At 37.8% G+C, this 20,353-nt stretch overlaps 2 protein-coding genes and 1 pseudogene across 2 annotated transcripts; 1 reads left to right on the plus strand and 2 right to left on the minus strand.

Annotated features, from left to right (window-relative positions):
• Positions 1-540: 540 nt before the first annotated feature.
• Positions 541-16,543, minus strand: LOC110144049 (olfactory receptor 5H2-like). The gene is made up of 2 exons (XM_020903866.2): positions 16,290-16,543; positions 541-1,475 (listed from the first exon to the last, which is right to left on the minus strand). The coding sequence occupies exons 1-2, from the start codon at positions 16,390-16,392 to the stop codon at positions 541-543; spliced, it is 1,038 nt and encodes a 345-aa protein (XP_020759525.2). The 5' UTR covers positions 16,393-16,543.
• On the minus strand, positions 5,013-5,682 carry LOC110144050 (6-pyruvoyl tetrahydrobiopterin synthase pseudogene; annotated as a pseudogene).
• Positions 16,544-18,512: 1,969 nt separating the features above from the next.
• LOC110144051 (olfactory receptor 5H2-like) lies at positions 18,513-19,442 on the plus strand. The gene has a single exon (XM_020903867.2). It carries the CDS (start codon positions 18,513-18,515, stop codon positions 19,440-19,442), a length of 930 nt encoding a protein of 309 aa, XP_020759526.2.
• The last annotated feature ends 911 nt before the right edge of the window (positions 19,443-20,353 follow it).

The raw sequence follows: 20,353 nt of genomic DNA on the forward strand, positions 1-20,353 counted from the left end.
TTATTTTTCTCTGGAATATGACTGCTGAATCCCCATGGTGATGGGGGAACTCACCATGTCCCAAATAAAGTGGAATGAAAGACCTTTTGGTCTGCAGCAGAATTCTTGTGATTTACATCATTTCATTCAAACACAAACATTGCATCCATTGTGGATTTATATGCAGTTAATCTCTAGGCTGTGCAGCTATATTACTACCAAAGACAACAGAGTCAAATCCTTTTAAAGGAACATTACTACTTCCATGCCTAATCATTTTGTAAATCTGTACTATAGAGCACACAAGTATGTAAAATATTTTAATTTATTTCCTGCTTCAATTATTCTAATGTGACATGAAAATTGTTGAGAATTCCTTGTGTTTTGAACAGTATACATGAATTTCTTAAGGAGTATGTTAGTACTAACAACTTAGGTCAAAACACGAGCGTAATTATAACTGCAAAAACCTTGAACCCTAACCCAATCTGAACCACATGTAATCTGCACTATTTTGTGACTATATCAGTAAAAAAAAAAGAACTGATAATAGTATGAGATCTAAGCATTTCTCTTAAATACTTTTTTCAGTGAATCTATGACTTTCTTATTTCTCAGGCTGTAGATGATTGGATTTAACAAGGGAATTATGATAGTGTAAAATAGAGAGTCCATCATATCTTGATCACCTGCCTGTGTGGATCCAGGGCGCATATACATGAAAAGAAGAGACCCATAGTATAAAGAGACAGACAGGAGGTGAGCTCCACAGGTGGAGAAGGCCTTCCTTATGCCTTGTGCAGACTTATTTTTCAAAACCGTATATAGAACAAGTGCATAAGAGACAAGAACAGTCATAATGCTAAGCACCTGTATTGACCCAGAGGAAATAAACACCATTAGGACATTAATTGAAGGGTCAGTACAAGAAATCTTAAACAATGGCATGATGTCACAGTAAAAGTGTGGTATTATGTTAGACTTACAGAAGGTTAACCTGAATAAAGCACCTACATGAATCATGGGATGAATAAGCCCTGCTACAAATGATGAGACTAACAGCTGGATGCATAGTCTGTTGGTCATAATCACTGGATACAGTAATGGTTTGCATATGGCCACATAGCGATCATATGCCATTGTTGCAAGCAAAAAGCATTCTGTGGTTCCACCAAATGCAAAGGAAATAAATTGTAACACGCACTCAGAGAGAGATATCATTTTACTCCTAGCAAAAATATTGACTAGCATCTTGGGGGTCACTGTGGATGATATCCAAGAATCCACAAAGGCTAAACTCCCAAGGAATAAGTACATGGGGGTGTGAAGGTGAGGGTCATTGTAGATGAGATAAATTAGTCCAAGGTTTCCCATAGTGGTGATGAGGTATATCACCAAGAACAACAAGAACAGGGGGATTTGCCACTCCGGTTGATAGGGAAGTCCGGTGAGAACAAACATTGACAGCAGTGTTGCATTTTTAGTATCCATGCTCCCTGAAATGAAATGCAGAAAATGTAAGATGTAAGGAGAGATGTAAATGACCCCATGGACTGTATCCCCCAGGCTTCTTCATGGGGATTCTCCAGGCAAGAATACTGGAGTGGGTTGCCATGCCCACGTCCAGGGGACCTTCCCAGCTCAGGGGTCGAACCCAGGTCTCCCACATTGCAGGCGGATTCTCTACTATCTGAGCCACTAGGGAAGCCCAGGTAGACGTAAGCTTTAAAAAGAATATTGGGAGAAAGCAACTGAAGCAAAGTCACACACTTGTCAGAGTGCCCTTAATGTGTTTTACTAGCATACCCTCTCCAGTGTTCTTCCTTGGGTAATCCCACAGAGGAGCCTGGTGGGCGATAGTTCATGGGGTCGCAACGTGTTGGACATGACATAGCGACTACACAACAACAACAAATAGTAGTGGAAACTAATTTCGGATATTGGTGTAGGGGAAAATGCAATTATTGCTTTAAAAATGTGGAAGAATGAAAGGATTTAGAAAACAGGAAAAAGACTCTAAACATTAGCTAAATTTATGGAGATAACTGAATGTGTGAGGGACATTCTGTCTAGGATATGGATGAGATTCTAGGGTTAAAGAAATTTGAAGTATTACAAAATGATTTGGATGCCATGTGAAAGATCTTGATCTTTGTCAGACAGCAGGCATGCACTGAGGACTCTTAATACATGAAGCCACATTTTATTTTTTAAAATAAATTCTTGATAGTGTAGAAATACTCTGTAGGGAAGGGAAACTAGTGTCAGGAATACTGGTTAGGGACCTGATAGCCTTATTGAATGGTTCTCAAATCAGAATACACATCAAAATTGGTGAAATATTTGTACAAAATACAGGTTATTCAGTATTATTGTAAATTTATGTTCAAGAGGGCAAGAATGAAGCTCAACAATCTGCATTTCAAAAATTCCCTCCAGTTGATTCAAATTCATGTGAAGCTCTAGTCTCTCTGGTGTAATTTACTACTAGCACAGCCACTCCAGTATTCTTGTTTGGGAAATTCCACAGAGGAGCCTGGTGGGCTACAGTCCATGGGGTCACCCAGGATGAGAAGGAAAAAAAAGATAGAAATAAATCAGAATGTAGAGTCACTAAGACTCAGTAACTTAGATGTTTTCATTAAATGTTGTCAACACTGGGAATCTTCCTGTTTTCTTTTCTTCAAAATTCAAAGATTATCTTCCTAGGGAATTTGTGTGTGACACAGGGAATTTAATTTTAAATTTTACCTTAGAAACTTTGACTTTTTAAAACATATTGACATTGCTGGAAACTTTTTTCCATAATCAATTAAAAGTTGATTTATATGTTTTATTAGAGTGATTAGAGCTGATTTTTTCTAGAAATCCTGCTGCGTTTATTTAAGAGCACTTTCTTCTCCACCAGTTTTTCTAGTAAAATAAAATTCTGCCAAAGACTACAGCCTAGTTCAAGTGATATAAATAACCAATGCCAGTAATTCTCGTTGTCAAATGTATTTTTATTTGATGTAGGCTCCCTTTCTTGCAATTCCAAATTAAAGGATAATTGAAAATGCTCAAATTCAATATGCATGTGGGTCTTTATTAAGTATAAACTTGGAAGGAGCAACAAGGGAACATTTTATGCATATTTCTTACAATATATATTAAAATACTGAATAAAACTATTTTCAGATGTAGGTGATAGAATAGAGAAATTAATATGTAAGTCACTTACCTTAAAAGTAGACTCAGAACCTGATATTAATTAGGAAGAATGAAACTTTTAATCAGAACACCCAGAAAATTTCTTATGTAGGAAACATGTGACCTATATTTAAAGCCAATTTAAATTCTTTAAGATTCTAGTTCATCAAAATTTATGAAGTTTTTATAGTTATGTTAGAAAGATAATGAATTATCATTGAGGGACAATTCAGTCTTACAGTTATTTTGCTTATCCTAGATTTAGCCACAAAAATATGATATATAGGTATTTCATTAATTATTAATTTTTTCACCTGCCTTTTTGGCATCTAGTAAAGCAATCTAAAATTATAGATTATACAGTATTCTCACTGTTTTACCTAAGAATAATGTGCCTTACAGAAGTTATTTCTCTTTTACCGATATCTTGTAAGAAATTGTGGAGATCCTTTCAAAGACGTAGGCTTTTTATGTAGAAAATAATGCAGCATCACTGGAATGATAATGACACAGGCACATTGATTTCCCAAGGTCAGGAAAATTTTGTTTGTATAAATTAGCTTTGAACAGAAGAGTCAACCAATTATATGAAAGTGTTCTTTTTAAACCAAAGAGGAAAGAGTGAAGCACTAAAATTTCCTAATATCATGCATTGATTCCCTTTAGGACAAAACTAAGTTGTTCCTCTGGGCATTGTAGATTTGAACCTGTGGGAAAAGTCCAGGTTGTTCCACAGGGCATTACAGACTCTAAAATCATAAACATCAAGTCATTGTAGACAATTCTAGTTTTAACAACTGAAATAGTATTTTATGTCACTACCTTCCACAGCAGATGACACTTCTGGCATGTTTATGCAACCTTCAATTCATCCACAGATTTTGATACTCTGAGTGCTTTGATTAGTATGGTCTTTTCTGAGCTGATTATACATGAATTCAATGAGGACAAAATTCTAGACTCCCTTCAGGAGTCAACTGCGAGAAAGTCATCCTCCTCATGAAAACTATAGCTCACATTTAGATCTACCAATAACTCCCCACTCTACAGTGAAATTTTTGGAGAAAAATTTTACTGCACATAGGTCAGGGGAAGGAGCAAAGAAAAAACAAAACAAAGGATCACAGTGGAGGTGGCCTCCATCAGTGCTTCTCCAACTTTAATCCCTGTGAGTCTCCTGGTGATTTTCTGAAAATGCATATTCTGTTTCAATAGGTCAGGGCTGCATCCTGAGGGTTTTCATTTCTTTTTTTTTTTTTTTTTCCATTTATTTTTATTAGTTGGAGGCTAATTACTTTACAACATTGCAGTGGTTTTTATCATACATTGAAATGAATTAGCCATGGATTTACATGTATTCCCCATCAAGGTGATGCCTCTAGACATTTAGCATCCTCAGGGTTTTCCGTCATTGGCAGGCTCAGCTTATCAGAGAACTAGATCATTAGTGAAGTTGGGGGTGGGATGAGGGAGAATGGGAAAAAAAGGCAGATGGAGTGACATGCAAAAGAGGGAGGCAAAGAGGAGCCAGAATGGACATGGCAGGCCAGCATGGGTGGAATCACAGCATGGGAGACTAGACTGGGCACTTTTATCTTTATCTCAAAGGAGAACTATTGAGGGATTTTGAACAGTGTGGTCACATGTTCAGATTTGCCTCTAATTATTAACCGAGTACTTGGCATACAGAATTCATTTGGAAAAATTACATTATTTATGTCAAAAGAACATAATATGAAAATAGTAATATTGTTCTTTGATATTTGAAGAGCAGAAAAATGTTTGACCTCGACTTGAGACTTGATTGGCAGCTAGAAGAAAAAAGAAGCATATATTTTCGTAGATTCTTTTTTTTTTTTTTTTTTTTGCTGAAGTGATTTTAATCTATAGATGAACAACTCTTTAAATGATACTCAGAATACATTATAAACTTGGTTTTAAATTAGATTTGACTCTAGAACAGGACTCGCAGTGATTCCAGAACACAATGTGGAAGTGCAACAGTTAGGTGATGACTTCTTAATTGTTCAAGGGGATAAAGATCTTCAAATATGGATGGAAATTAATCTCTAAGAGTTATTCTCCTTTATAGACTACAATATTATTGTCAGTTTCATATACTTTTACTTTATAAAGAACTCCCACAGGAAGAAGTTTCTGGAGGTTTTCCCAGATATATACGGCTACATTTTCTGTTGTGCTTACAATGTCTGCAAAATACGGCACATCTAGATCCAGATTCTTATGATCAAGGGGCTTCATAATCGCCTCCTCCATACACTCCTTGAGGTCAGTCAAATTCATGACCATTCCTGTAACAGGATCAATCTCCCCATGTACTGTCACCACAACTTTATAAATGTGCCCATGGCCATTTGGGTTGTTGCACTTCCCAAATAATTTCAAGTTTTCTTCATTATTAAGAGATTTGCTGTGCAGGCGGCGGGTCGCGCTGAAGGAGACGAGGCGGGACACTCGCGCCCGCCAGCGAGGGCCCGACGCTGCCCCGTTCATGGCTCTACAAGCTCCCGGCCCTGCCGGCGTCCCCTTTTGTAGATTCTTGATGATAGTATTTCTTAGAATTGTGCCAGTGAAACCTTTAAAAGAGGTGAAAAAAATCATAGATAAAGGCAAAGTCACTGTGAGAACTCAGCAGTGTAAGAGGATGGAGTAAGCAGTATAATGTGCATTGGTAGCCTCAACCTAACCCACACCTGACTTAAACACACTGCCCTCTTCAATTTAATGTAATTACCTTTAAAATCTTTTTTGTTGCCTAATTATTAGTATTAAAGTCTGTATCGCTACTTCCAATAGGAATAGTCTTTTCAATTTTAGTTATTTTAATAGTTGGGTCATGGTATCTCATTGTGGTCTTCAGTTACATATCCCCAAGAACAATGGTATGGAGCATGTTTTTGTGTTCTTATTTGACATATATACATTTAGTTTGGTGACCTGTCTGTTTAAACTTTTTGTCCTTTTTAATGGAGCTATATGTTCTCTTATTATTAGGTTTTGAAAAATTTTCATATATCCAGTATACAAGGCTTTTACATGATTTACATACATGATTTACAAATTTTTTCTCTAGGGATTTTTATTTCTTTTCCTTCTACGAGATATCCCACTTGTCCATGATGCTGACTGGACCGAGGGAGCAAGAAATAACTGCTTTAGACTTACTGGTAGGCATTTGCCTGCTAGAAGATGAGAAATAAATCTAAAAAATTCCAGGGTCCACTTAATTTAGTGAAATTCTTGAGATTCAGTTGTGTGGGTCATGTGGAATTATACCTTCATAGATACAGATGCATTGTTGCATCTAGCCCATCCTGCAACCAAAAAGGAGACAGAACTCTTAGTAGGCTACTATGGATTTTAGAAGGAACATTATCCTTACTGAGTACCTTAAGAAAACCACTTTAGGAAAGGACCAGAAAAACTACTTGATTTGGGCATGGCTCAGAACAGGCGAAAGATTTGCAAAAGATCTAGCCTCCTCTCCAAGCTGTGGTGCCACTTGGACCATATGATCCAGGAAAAACAGGTCCCTGAAGTGGTAGTGGAAGATAGGGATGCTCTTTGGAGCCTTTGGCAGGTCAAGATAAGTGCTAAACCTTAGGTTTGGAACAAAGCCCTCAGATCTGTTGCAGATAAATACTCTCCACGGGAGGAACCATAACTTCAAGGCAAATAGATGGGGGGAAAATGGAAACAGTAACAGACTTCATTTTCTTGGGCTCCCAAATCAATGTGGATGGTGATTGCAACCATGAAATTAGAAGATGCTTGCTGCTTAGAAGAAAAGCTATGACAAACCTAGACAGTGTATTGAAAGCAGAGACATTACGTTGCCGACAAAGGTCTGTATAGTAAATTTCAGTTCCGTTCAGTCGCTCAGTCATGTCTGACACCTTGTGACCCCTTGGACTGCAGCAGAGTAGGCTTCCCTGTCTATTACCAACTCCCAGAGCTTCCTCAAACTCATGTCCATCAAATCAGTGATGCCATCCAACCATCTCATACTGTGTCGTCCCTTACTCCTCCTGCCTTCAATCTTTCCCAGCATCAGAGTCCTTTCCAATGAGTCAGTTCTTCACATCAGGTGGCCAAAGTATTGGAGTTTCAGCTTCATCATCAGTCCTTCCAATGAATATTCAGGAATGATTTCCTTTAGGACAGACTGGTTGGATCTCCTTGAAGTCCAAGGGACTCTCAAGAGTCTTCTCCAACACCACAGTTCAAAAGCATCAATTCTTCGGTGCTCAACTTCCTTTATGGTCCAACTGCACATCCATATATGACTACTGGAACAATCATAGATATGACAAGGCAGACCTTTGTTGGCAAAGTATTCTCTGCTTTTTAATATGCTGTCTAGGTTGGTCATAACTTTCCTTCCAAGGAGTAGGCGTCTTTTAATTTCATGGCTAGAGTCACCATCTGCAGTGATTTTGGAGCCCAGAAAAATAAAGTCAGCCATTGTTTCCACTGTTTCTCCATCTATTTGCCATGAAGTGATGGGACCAGATGCAATGATCTTAGTTTTCTGAATGTTGAGCTTTAAGCCAACTTTTTCACTCTCCTTTTTCACGTTCATCAAGAGACTCATTAATTCTTCACTTTCTATCATAAGGGTGGTGTCATCTGCTTATCTGAAGTTATCGATATTTCTCCTGGCAATCTTGATTCCAGCTTCAGTTTCATCCAGCCCAACATTTCTCATGATGTACTCTGCATATAAGTTAAATAAGCACGGTGACAATAGACAGCTTTGACGAATTCCCTTTCCTATTTGGAACCAGTCTGTTGTGCCTTGTCCAGTTCTAACTGTTGCTTCCTGACCTTCATACAGGTTTCTCAAGAGGCAGGTTAAGATGGTCTGGTATTCCCATCTCTTTCACAATTTTCCACAGTTTATTGTGATCCACACAGTCAAAGGCTTTGGCATAGTCAATAAAGCAGACGTAGAATTTTTTCTGGAACTCTCTTGCTTTTTTGATGATCTAATGGATGTTGGCAACTTGGTCTCTGGTTCCTCTGCCTTTTCCAAATCCAGCTTGAACATCTAAAAGTTCACGGTTCACATAATGTTGAAGCCTGGCTTAGCTGACTGCTTTTCTGCATCGCTGACTGCTTTCTGGAGGCCGTGGTACTTGCCTGATGTTGTTAGTATCAACACATACGGTTCCCATGGGTTCCTGTAGACTGCCTACTTACAACTGTATCAGTTATGCGCTAATTATCATGAGGCTTCTTAAAATCTATTCCTCCTCTAGTTTGTGCTTGAACAATAGGAATCTTGAATTTCCACTGAAAGTTTTCTTCCCTATGAAGTCTTCAGTATTTTCAGATATCTCTCTACTTTGTTGAGTCAAAGCAACTATTTGGATAGCTGAGTGTAATTTTACATATCTGATTTTTCATTAACCTTTTTGCTAATTATATGTACATATGTATGTATTATACATGCATATATTTATATATATCCAAATAAGAGATATTAGTTTTAACAATATAAGACCCTTCTAAAGCTACTAAGTTATAGAACTCCACGCTAAGCTGTGGTCATTTAAATTGATGTGTTATTGATTTAGAGCATTGTGTTAGTGTCAGGTGTACAGTCAAGTGATTCATTATAAATATATTTTTCAGGTTATTTTTCATTGTAGATCAGTATAACATATTGAAAATAGTTACCTGTGCTATACAATAAATCCTTGTGGTTTATCTAACTCATGTGTAGTAGTTTGTACCTGTTAATTACATACTCCTAATTTATCACTTCTTTCTTCTCTTTGCACTTTGGTAACCATAAGTTTGCTTTCTGTGTCTATGAGTCTCTTTCTATTTTACATGTAGACTTATTTGTATTAATTTTTAGATTCTACGTATAAGTGACACCATATGATATTTGTTTTTCTCTGTCTGGCAATAGTATGATAATCTCCAGGTCTATCCGTGTTGCTGTGAATGGCAGTATTTCATTCATTCATTAGATGAGTAAGATTTCATTGTTCGTGTATACCACATCTTCTTAAGCCCGTCATCTGTTGAACGTTTGGGTTGCTTCTATGCTTGGCTATGGGAAATAGTGCTGCTATGAGCTTTGCGGTGCATGTATCTTTTCAAATTAGTGTGTTCCTTTTTTTCAGACACATTTTTTATCCATCAGATTGCTGGATCATATGATAGCTCTATTTTTTAGTTTTTTAAGGAATCTCCATGCTGTTTTCCATAGCAGATATACCAATTTACATTGCTCACAACAGCGTAAGAGGTTTCGCTTTTCTCCTCTGTCACACTTTGATGGAAGAAACACGAACCTCTACCCATGAGCCACTACACAAATGTCAAGGAAAACACAAGGAATTAGGTGCTTTAAAAAATCATTAGGCTTTATTTTCAAGGTCACAACTCTTTGCTGCATCAAGAGCTCAAAAAATTCCTGTCTATTTTACACATGGTAATATAAGTGTCCATTCTACTCTTCCCATACATCTCACCCTCTCCTCCCCTCTCCCCACGTCCATAAGTCTATTCTCTATGTCTGTTTCTCCATTGCTGCCCTGCAAATAAATTCTTCAGTACCATTTTTCTAGATTCCGTTTAGAGATAGCCAATGGAAATTTGCTGTATGTCTCAGGAAACTCAAACAGGGGCTCTGTATCAGCCTGGTGGGGCGATGGGGAAGGAGATGGGAGTGAGGTTCAAAAGGGAGGGGATATATGTCTACCTGTAGCTGATTTGTGTTGAGGTTTGACAGAAAATAACAACATTCTGTAAGCAATTATCCTTCAGTTAAAAAATAAATAAATTTAAAAAAAAATTCCTGCTAACACCACAGTCAACTGCTACTGCAGCTGTAGTTTCCCACTCCCCAAAAGCTGATTACTAGCCATTGGAACATAGAGGGTATCTGCTTCCCTACTCATGTTGTCTTGAGTATGCTCTTTCACTTGCCCTGAGAGAGAAAATAGCATCTGCCCTCTGTTGCTTTCCAAATGTTATATGAACCTGTCAAATTGAAAAAAATATAATTCATCATATATATAATGCTAGTTGTCAGTAAGTTTATATAATATAATCTATTAGTTTTGTAGCAATTTGCTATGGAGAAAAAGGATAAAACGCAAAGAGAGGAAAGGGAGGGGAGAGAAGAGAAGGGAGAAGAAGGAAACACAAGAGTATAAGAACTTTACTCTCTTGTTTTAAAACATTCAGTTCAGTCCAGTTCAGTCACTCAGTCGTGTCCCACTCTTTGCGACCCCATGAATCGCAGCACTCCAGACCTCCCTGTCCATCACCAACTCCCAGAGGTTACTCAAACTCATGCCCATCGAGTCAGTGATGCCATCCAGCCATCTCATCCTCTGTTGTCCCCTTCTCCTCCTGCCCCTACTTCCTCCCAGCATCAGGGTCTTTTCCAATGAGTCAACTCTTCTCATGAGGTGGCCAAAGTATTGGTCTCTAATAAAAAGCAAATTATTTGGGGAGGTACAAATCATTTGGCTTTTGTCAGTAATTCTTTATTCAGTGAAGATAATGAATTTGCAATTCTTTCTTAAGAAGGAATTGGCATAACAAAAAATGTCCTTTCGTGCTTTAAAAATATCTCCAGTTTCATTTATTCCTCAAAGAGAGTTGAGTGGATTGGTATATTTCAAATAAACATGAAAGCACATATAAGCAACATATACAACTCAATAACTTATCATACATTTATAGCTATGTTTATGTGCTTTAAAATACTGTTTTCTGCTTCTGTTGGACAGAATATTCTATACTGTCAGTATCTCAGTTTAGTTGCTATCAACAAAATCACTTTTTTTTTTCCTGGGTAATTTCATGATGTTTTCCTGTCCTTTTACTTTTAACTTATTTGGAACTTGTTGGGGCCTTTATATTTAAGGTTGGTTTTGTGTAAGCATTGTATAGTTAAGTGTTCTTTTTGGTTCAGTCTTAGATTTTAAACAGTTTTGACGTCTTGTTAACACTCACTCTAAACCCTGTGAATCTCTTTATTTTTCTTGAAAAATAAAGGAAATATGAGAAGATTATCTCTTATTGCTATCAGACAAGTCTAAAATAGAGGGTACTTCCCCAGTCACGTCATTATAGCTTGTGGAACATCTTATATATGAAATTCTCTTTGAGAATGATGGTACAAAAGTGGTACAAAAGTTGGCAATTAGTGTTTTTCTCATGGGCAGATTTTCTTCCCGTTAATTAACTTTATTGAAATTATGCAATGAAGTTTTGATTGTTTATTATTACTTTCAATCATTATTCCCAAGTAAAGTGTAGGAAAAGGTCAACAATTCTTCATCCTTTGAAAGAAATGTTATGTTGATGTCTGCATCTACCTGTACAAAACAGGAAAAAAAGTAGAGTATAATACGAAAGGTGAAAGCTTTTAGAATATTTACAAAGAAGTAGAGGTAGGGAATATAGACACTTCTCTTTGACTGGTCTCTAAATATTTAGATATTATAACAATTTTGCTTCACTGATTATTTAAAAACAGTGGTTATCCTATTCTGTTCAGCTGCTGTAACAAAATATCATACACTGGGTGGCTTAAACACAAACCATTATTTTTATACAGTTCTGAAGGATGAAAATTCAAAAGCAAGGTGCCAGAGATACAGTACCTGACCAGAGGCCACTTTTTAACTCATAGACCACTGCCTTCTCACTGGCCTCACATGGCCTTCCATGGGTGAGTACTCATGGAGAAAGGTCAGATGAGGGGATGGAGAGAGAGACAGAGTATGAGAGAGAGAGAGTATTAGAGAGAAAGAGCAAGGCACACTATATATCTCTTTCTCTTCTCATGAGTACACTAATCCTGTCATGAATATCATAAATATCCCACCCTTATGATTCCATAGTCTAGCCCTAATTACCTCCCAAGGACCCCACTCCAAATAATGCCACCTTGGGACTTCAGCATATGAATTTTAAGGAAACTCAAAATTCAGTCCAAAACAGAGCTTCAGTAAACATGTTTATAAACCAATGGCATTAACATTAATAAATCAAAAACTCTATTGGTGGAGCCTGGCAATCTGTGTTTTAATAATATTCCTAGATATTTCCAAGCCAACAGATTTTGCAAACCTTTTTTAAAGAACTAAAACAATCTAGAATGGGGATTACTAATGTGTACACACCAATGTGTACGGTGATGTGTATTGAGTGTACTACACTCAGTAAGACTCTTCCATACTGTTAAACCAGACTTTAGAAATATAATACTAGTTTTAATTTGTGTTTCTTTGATTTTACCTATTAACACTTTTAAAGTTTTTGTTTGTATTAGCACTTTTGTTTCTTGGAATGCATTGCTGGACAATTTTGTGAGCAATCTTCTGAATAGTATAAAGTATTATAAAATGATGAAAAAATGTATGAATTTGCATGTATATAAAGAAAGAGGAGCTATGAATCCTTGTAAATCTCCCGATTAAGTTAATCAAAGCATCTTCATAATATAGAGTATTTAGAAAGTAAGTTCTTAGGTAGGTTGATAAGAAGTCTGGGGTCCCCGAGGAGAGGAAAGGGGTCTATGGCTCTCAAGGAGGAGAAGAGGACAAACATTTTTTTCTTTAAGCCCAGAGCTCATAATTACATAACAAAACAACTCATTGGCTCAAGGATATGTTTTTCCTTATACTCTATACCAATGATTATATAAGAACAATGTATCCTGCTCGAGGACATGCTTCTCCTTCTTAAGAACCTTCTGACTACTCCTGTCATTTTAGAATGTAATTGTGGCAGTGGGTCTGGTAAAGCCTTTACAACCTTCAGACATTCTTTTGATTTACTGTATTACCCAGTGGAAAAAGTACATAGTTCCCTTGCTAACACTAGAGAGGGGGCCCTTTCCGTCCCCCTTCTGGTGTCTCAGAAACTTTCTCTGTCCTTTCTTATACTTTAATAAAACTCTGCTACACAAAAGTTATTGAGTGATCAGCCTGGTCCCTAGTCCCAAAACTAAATCTTCTTAGGAGATCACGAATCCAACATCATTCACTGTAAGCTATCATTATTTCATGTGTATTATTAGTGTTTCCATGGCATAGTTTAATCAAACATCACCAGTGTTCCTGACAACCAAGTGAACTTAACAATATAATATCATGCTTTACTCTTAAGTAATCACTAAATAATACATATGTAATTTTGCATTTCTTTTTTAAAGGAATCAATAGGGTATCTTGTCCAAAATGAGATTTTAGCAGAACATATTTCTCTTTTTTCCAGCATGCTACTAAGTTTGGTTCAGTCCCCGTGAATCCCCACTAAGTTTGCTTTAGTCTCCCATGCTGTGATTCCACCCATGCTGGCCTGCCATGTCCATTCTGGCTCCTCTTTGCTTCCCTCTTTTGCATGTCAGCTCCATCTGCCTTTTTTTCCCATTCCCCCCACCCCACCCCCAACTTCACTAATGATCTAGTTCTCTGATAAGCTAAGCCTGCCAATGACGGAAAACCCTGAGGATGCTAAATGTCTAGAGGCATCACCTTGGTAGAAATGAAAACCCTCAGGATGCAGCCCTGACCTATTGAAACAGAATATGCATTTTCAGAAAATCACCAGGAGACTCACAGGGATTAAAGTTGGAGAAGCACTGACCGAGGCCACCTCCACTGTGATCCTTTGTTTTGTTTTATCTTTGCTCCTACCCCTGACCCATAGGCAGTAAATTTTTCTCCAAAAATTTCACTGTAGAGTGGGGAGTTATTGGTAGATCTGGAATGTGAGCTATAGTTTTCATGAGGAGGACAACTTTCTCGCAGTTGGCTCCTGAAGGGAGTCTAGAATTTTGTCCTCATTGAATTCATGTATAATCAGCTCAGAAAAGTCCATACTAATCAAAGCACTCAGAGCATCAAAATCTGTGGATGAATTGAAGGTTGCATAAACATGCCAGAAGTGTCATCTGCTGTGGAAGGTAGTGACATAAAATACAATTTCAGTTGTTAAAACTAGAATTGTCTACAACGATTTGATGTTTATGATTTTAGAGTCTGTAATGCCCTGTGGAACAACCTGGACTTTTCCTACAGGTTCAAATCTATAATGCCCAGAGGAACAACTTAGTTTTGTCCTAAAGGGAATCAATGCATGATATTAGGAAATTTTAGTGCTTCACTCCTTCCTCTTCGGTTTAAAAAGAACACTTTCATATAATTGGTTGACTCTTCTGTTCAAAGATAATTTGCACAAACAAAATTTTCCTGACCTTGGGAAATCCATGTGCCTGTGTCATTATCATTCCAGTGAAGCTGCATTATTTTCTACTTAAAAAGCCTACCTCTTCGAAAGGATCTCCACAATTTCTTACCAGATATGGGTAAAAGAGAAATAACTTCTGTAAGGCATATTATTCTTAGGTAAAAGAGTGAGAATACTGTAAAATCTATAATTTTAGATTGCTTTACTAGATGCCAAAAAGGCAGGTGAAAAAAATTAATAATTAATGAAATATATATCATATTTTTGTGGCTAAATCTAGGATAAGCAGAATAACTGTAAGTGAATTGTCCCTCAATGATAATTCATTATCTTTCTAACATAACTATAAAGACTTCATAAGTTTTGGTGAACTAGAATCTTATAGAATTTAAATTGGCTTTAAATATGTCACATGATTCCTGCATAAGAAATTTTTCTGATTATTCTGATTAAAAGTTTCATTCTTCTTAAATATTCACAGTCGCTGACTAAACTTTTAGGGTAAGTCACTTACATATTACTTTCTCTATTCTCTCACCTATTTCTGAGAATACTTTTATTCAGTATTTTAATATATATTGTAAGAAATATGCATAAAATGTTCCCCTATTGCTCCTTCCAAGTTTATACTTAATAAACACCCACACGCATATTGAATTAGAGCATTTTCAATGATCCTTTAATTTGGAATTGCAAGGAAGTGAGCCTACTCCAAATTAAATACATTTGACAACTAGAATTATTGGCATTGGTTATTTATATCACTTGAATTAGGCTCCATTTTATTTGACTAGAAAAACTGGTGGAGAAGAAAGTGCTCTCAAATAAACACAGCAGGATTTCTAGAGAAAATCAACTCTAATCACTCTAATAAAATATATACATCAACTTGTAACTAATTATGGAAAGAACTTTCCAGCAATGCTAATATATTTAAAAACAGTCCAAGTTTCTAGGTAAAATTTAAAATTAAATTCTCTGTGTCACACACAAATTCCCTAGGAAGATAATCTTTGAATTTTGAAGAAAAGAAAACAGAAAGATTCCCAGGGTTGACAACATTTAATGAAAACCAGGGTTAAGACAAATATTTACCTGCAAATTTCCCCCATATTTCCTTCTTGGTGTTTATCTGATACTACCCATCTTCATTGTCTTGTCTTTCCAACAGATTTCTGTCCGTGTCTCTGTTATGCTTTTGGTATTTCTCCACTTGTTTGCTTAATAACTCACCCAATAGCTCCTCTCTACTTCCACCCTCTTTCTCTTCTAGGTGCCGTCCTCTCTTCAGAAAGTGTCACAGACAGTGAGAGTGTTGGTCCCTCAGTCCTGTCCGAATCTGCACTCCCGGGGACTGTAGACCGCCAGGCTCCTCCGTCCATGGAACTTACCAGGCAAGAACACTGGAGTGGGTTGCCATTCCCTTCTCCAGGGGATCTTCCCAACCCAGGGATTAAACCCGGGTTAACTGCACTGCAAGCAGACTCTTTACCACCTCAGCCACCAGGGAAGGTCGAGAAAATATGTATCTAAACATTTTAGAAAATATGCATTTAAATACTCTACAGGAAAAAAACCCTTTTGTCTACAGGAAGTAGAAAAATTCTAATTGCTATCCATTTTTTTTCTTGGTGTACTCAAAAACATTCTCCTCATGTTATGTGTGATATTTCCCGTTCATGTCTCACTCTTCTACGGCCTCAACTCTATCATAAATTGGAAATTCTCTCACTAAAGACACTACGCCTCTCACTTCCCACATTCAATGATCTCTGTTCACCCCTTGTCTACGGGGAGCATTCATTTTGCCAATCAGTGTTGCACTTCATCATGGCCTTGTGCCTTTTTTCTCTTACATTTACAACACTCACCTCTCCAGTTTTTCCTTCTCCTTCTCTGGTTACTCTGCTCAATAGATCTTTTAGGTCTCTCCCTTATCCCATGGACGGAGGAGCCTGCTGGGCTGCAGTCCATGGGGCCGAGAAGAGTCGGACACGACTGAGCAACTTCACTTTCACTTTTCACTTTCACGCATTGGAGAAGGAAATGGCAACCCACTCCAGTGTTCCTGCCTGGAGAATCCCAGGGACGGGGGAGCCTGGTGGGCTGCCGTCTATGGGGTCGCACAGAGTCAGACACGACTGAAGCGACTTAGCAGAAGCAGCAGCTTATCTCTCTTTGGCTAAAGCCAGGGCACTATTTTGTAACAGAAAATTAGTTAGCTGAATGGAAATGGACCATTACATAGAAATTCCAGGGAGATTGGAGGAATCTGCTGATAAATGGGCAGGAACAGAAGGAAACAATACAGTGAGACAGCAGCCCAAATCAAATCTCCACACTTGCTCAGTACGAGTTCCTATCACAGCTCCTGAATTGTAGAAGCCACAGCTCACACTGCCAATGCCGCTGGTGCAGATGCAAGAAGCAGTTCCCGGGGTCTTGAAATGGATGCTTGGCTGAATTTGCAACTCAAATTCGTGTTTTCCTATCCCTTTCCTCCATGCTCGATGTTACAAATCCAGTGTTAGTATGTTTGACTATTCAAACCTGAATCAAGTCCCCTTACTCTAGTTGCAAGGGGATGGAAAAGTGAGCTTCTGGCTCCTTTGACTTCTAGAGTAAGTGGTAGCCTTTGCCAGATACCAAGACTCATCTAGTAGAAAAGAGGATCATTTTCAGCTATCTAAAATGACATGTATCTATTTCAAAACTTCTTTAATAAAATTTGCTGAAGTTTTTTTTTTTTTCTAATGGTTAGGTCATTCATAAGTATGCCTTCAGTTGCCCAAATACTCCAAAGTCATTGTGTATATTAAGTGCTAACAAACTCATACTACTAAGCTATCCCACCTGGATATTCAGAAGATACTTTCTCCACAAGTGTCCCAAACATCTGAATTCTCAAATTCAATTTGTGATGACCATCTATCCAACTCTGTCTCCTTTCTCCTTCACTGACCACCTCCCTCACACCTAAGTTACTGAGTCTTAGTGACTCTACATTCTGATTTATTTCTTTTTTTTCCCTCCTTATCATGAGTGACCCAATGGACTGTAGCCTGCCAGGCTCCTCTGTGGGATTTCCCAAACAAGAATACTGGATCGATGTCCTAGTACTAAATTACACCAGAAAGACTACAGCATCACATGAATCAACTGGAGGGAATTTTTGAAATGCAGATTGTTGAGCTTCATTCTTGCCCTCTTGAACATACAATAATACTGCATAATCTGTATTTTGTACAAATATTTCACCAATTTTGATGTGTATTCTGATTTGAGAACCATTCAATAAGAGTATCAGCTCCCTAATTAGTATTCCTGACACTAGTTTCCCTTCCCTACAGAGCATTTCTACACTACCAAATATTTATTTTAAAAGATATAATGTGGCTCCTTGTATTAAAAGTTCCCAGTGCATGCCTGCTGTCTGACAAAGTTCAAGATCTTTCACATGGCATCCAAATCATTTTGCAATAGTTCAAATTTCTTTAACCCTAGAATCTCATCCATATCCTAGACAGAATGTCCCTCACACATTCAATTATCTCCATAAATTTAGCTAATGTTTAGAGTCTTTTTCCTGTTTTCTAAATCCTTTCATTCTTCCACATTTTTAAAGCAATAATTGCATTTTCCCCTACATCAATATCCAAAATTAGTTCCCATTGCTATTTGTTGTGTAGTCGCTATGTCATGTCCAACACATTGCGACCCCATGAACTATCGCCCACCAGGCTCCTCTGTGGGATTACCCAAGGAAGAACACTGGAGAGGGTCTGCTAGTAAAACACATTAAGGGCACTCTGACAAGTGTGTGACTTTGCTTCAGTTGCTTTCTCCCAGTATTCTTTTTAAAGCTTACGTCTACCTGGGCTTCCCTAGTGGCTCAGATAGTAGAGAATCCGCCTGCAATGTGGGAGACCTGGGTTCGACCCCTGAGCTGGGAAGGTCCCCTGGACGTGGGCATGGCAACCCACTCCAGTATTCTTGCCTGGAGAATCCCCATGAAGAAGCCTGGGGGGATACAGTCCATGGGGTCATTTACATCTCCTTACATCTTACATTTTCTGCATTTCATTTCAGGGAGCATGGATACTAAAAATGCAACACTGCTGTCAATGTTTGTTCTCACCGGACTTCCCTATCAACTGGAGTGGCAAATCCCCCTGTTCTTGTTGTTCTTGGTGATATACCTCATCACCACTATGGGAAACCTTGGACTAATTTATCTCATCTACAATGACCCTCACCTTCACACCCCCATGTACTTATTCCTTGGGAGTTTAGCCTTTGTGGATTCTTGGATATCATCCACAGTGACCCCCAAGATGCTAGTCAATTTTTTTGCTAGGAGTAAAATGATATCTCTCTCTGAGTGCATGTTACAATTTCTTTCCTTTGCATTTGGTGGAACCACGGAATGCTTTTTGCTTGCAACAATGGCATATGATCGCTATGTGGCCATATGCAAACCATTACTGTATCCAGTGATTATGACCAACAGACTATGCATCCAGCTGTTAGTCTCATCATTTGTAGCAGGGCTCATTCATTCCATGATTCATGTAGGTGCTTTATTCAGGTTAACCTTCTGTAAGTCTAACATAATACCACACTTTTACTGTGACATCATGCCATTGTTTAAGATTTCTTGTACTGACCCTTCAATTAATGTCCTAATGGTGTTTATTTCCTCTGGGTCGATACAGGTGCTTAGCATTATGACTGTTCTTGTCTCTTATGCACTTGTTCTATATACGGTTTTGAAAAATAAGTCTGCACAAGGCATAAGGAAGGCCTTCTCCACCTGTGGAGCCCACCTCCTGTCTGTCTCTTTATACTACGGGTCTCTTCTCTTCATGTATGTGCGCCCTGGATCCACACAGGCAGATGATCAAGATATGATGGACTCTCTATTTTACACTGTCATAATTCCCTTGTTGAATCCAATCATCTATAGTCTGAGAAATAAGAAAGTCATAGATTCACTGAAAAAAGTATTTAAGAGAAATGCTTAGATCTCATACTATTATCAGTTCTTTTTTTTTTTTTTTTACTGATATAGTCACAAAATAGTGCAGATTACATGTGGTTCAGGTTGGGTTAGGGTTCAAGGTTTTTTGCAGTTATAATTACTCTCATGTTTTGACTTAAGTTGTTAGTACTAACATACTCCTTACGAAATTCATGTATACTGTTCAAAACACAAGGAATTCTCAACAATTTTCATGTCACATTAGAATAATTGAAGCAGGAAACAAATTAAATTATTTTACATACTTGTGTGCTCTATAGTATAGATTTACAAAATGATTAGGCACGGAAGTAGTAATGTTCCTTTAAAAGGATTTGACTCTGTTGTCTTTGGTAGTAATATAGCTGCACAGCCTGGAGATTAACTGCATATAAATCCACAATGGATGCAATGTTTGTGTTTGAATGAAATGATGTAAATCACAAGAATTCTGCTGCAGACCAAAAGGTCTTTCATTCCACTTTATTTGGGACATGGTGAGTTCCCCCATCACCATGGGGATTCAGCAGTCATATTCCAGAGAGAAATAAAAAGAAATGGGAAAAGCAATGAAGAGAAAATGAGAAGCAAGTTAAGCCAGTGAAGGGAGAGTCAACTTTTAAGAGGATGCTCTTAGCCCAGTCATTGTGCATGAGCAACAAGAAGAGGGAACTGGCTCTCACTGTCTGTGATGTCACTTCCCAGTTGTGCCTGTATTTTGTAGGAAAATCTGAAAACCTTCGCTAATTAGAAAGCTAGATGAGACTGAAGCATTTAATTGGGGTGGGCTTAAAGAAATAGAAAAGTGGCAGAATAGGAAGGAAATGGTCAATCTTGCTAGATTTTTTAAAGGGAAACTTTTCAAATAAATCAGTAATATGTAAGTCTTTCTGGCATGCAGTGTTTACATGATTT

Source organism: Odocoileus virginianus, chromosome 25 (assembly GCF_023699985.2).
Source record: "Odocoileus virginianus isolate 20LAN1187 ecotype Illinois chromosome 25, Ovbor_1.2, whole genome shotgun sequence".
Lineage (NCBI taxonomy): Eukaryota > Metazoa > Chordata > Mammalia > Artiodactyla > Cervidae > Odocoileus > Odocoileus virginianus.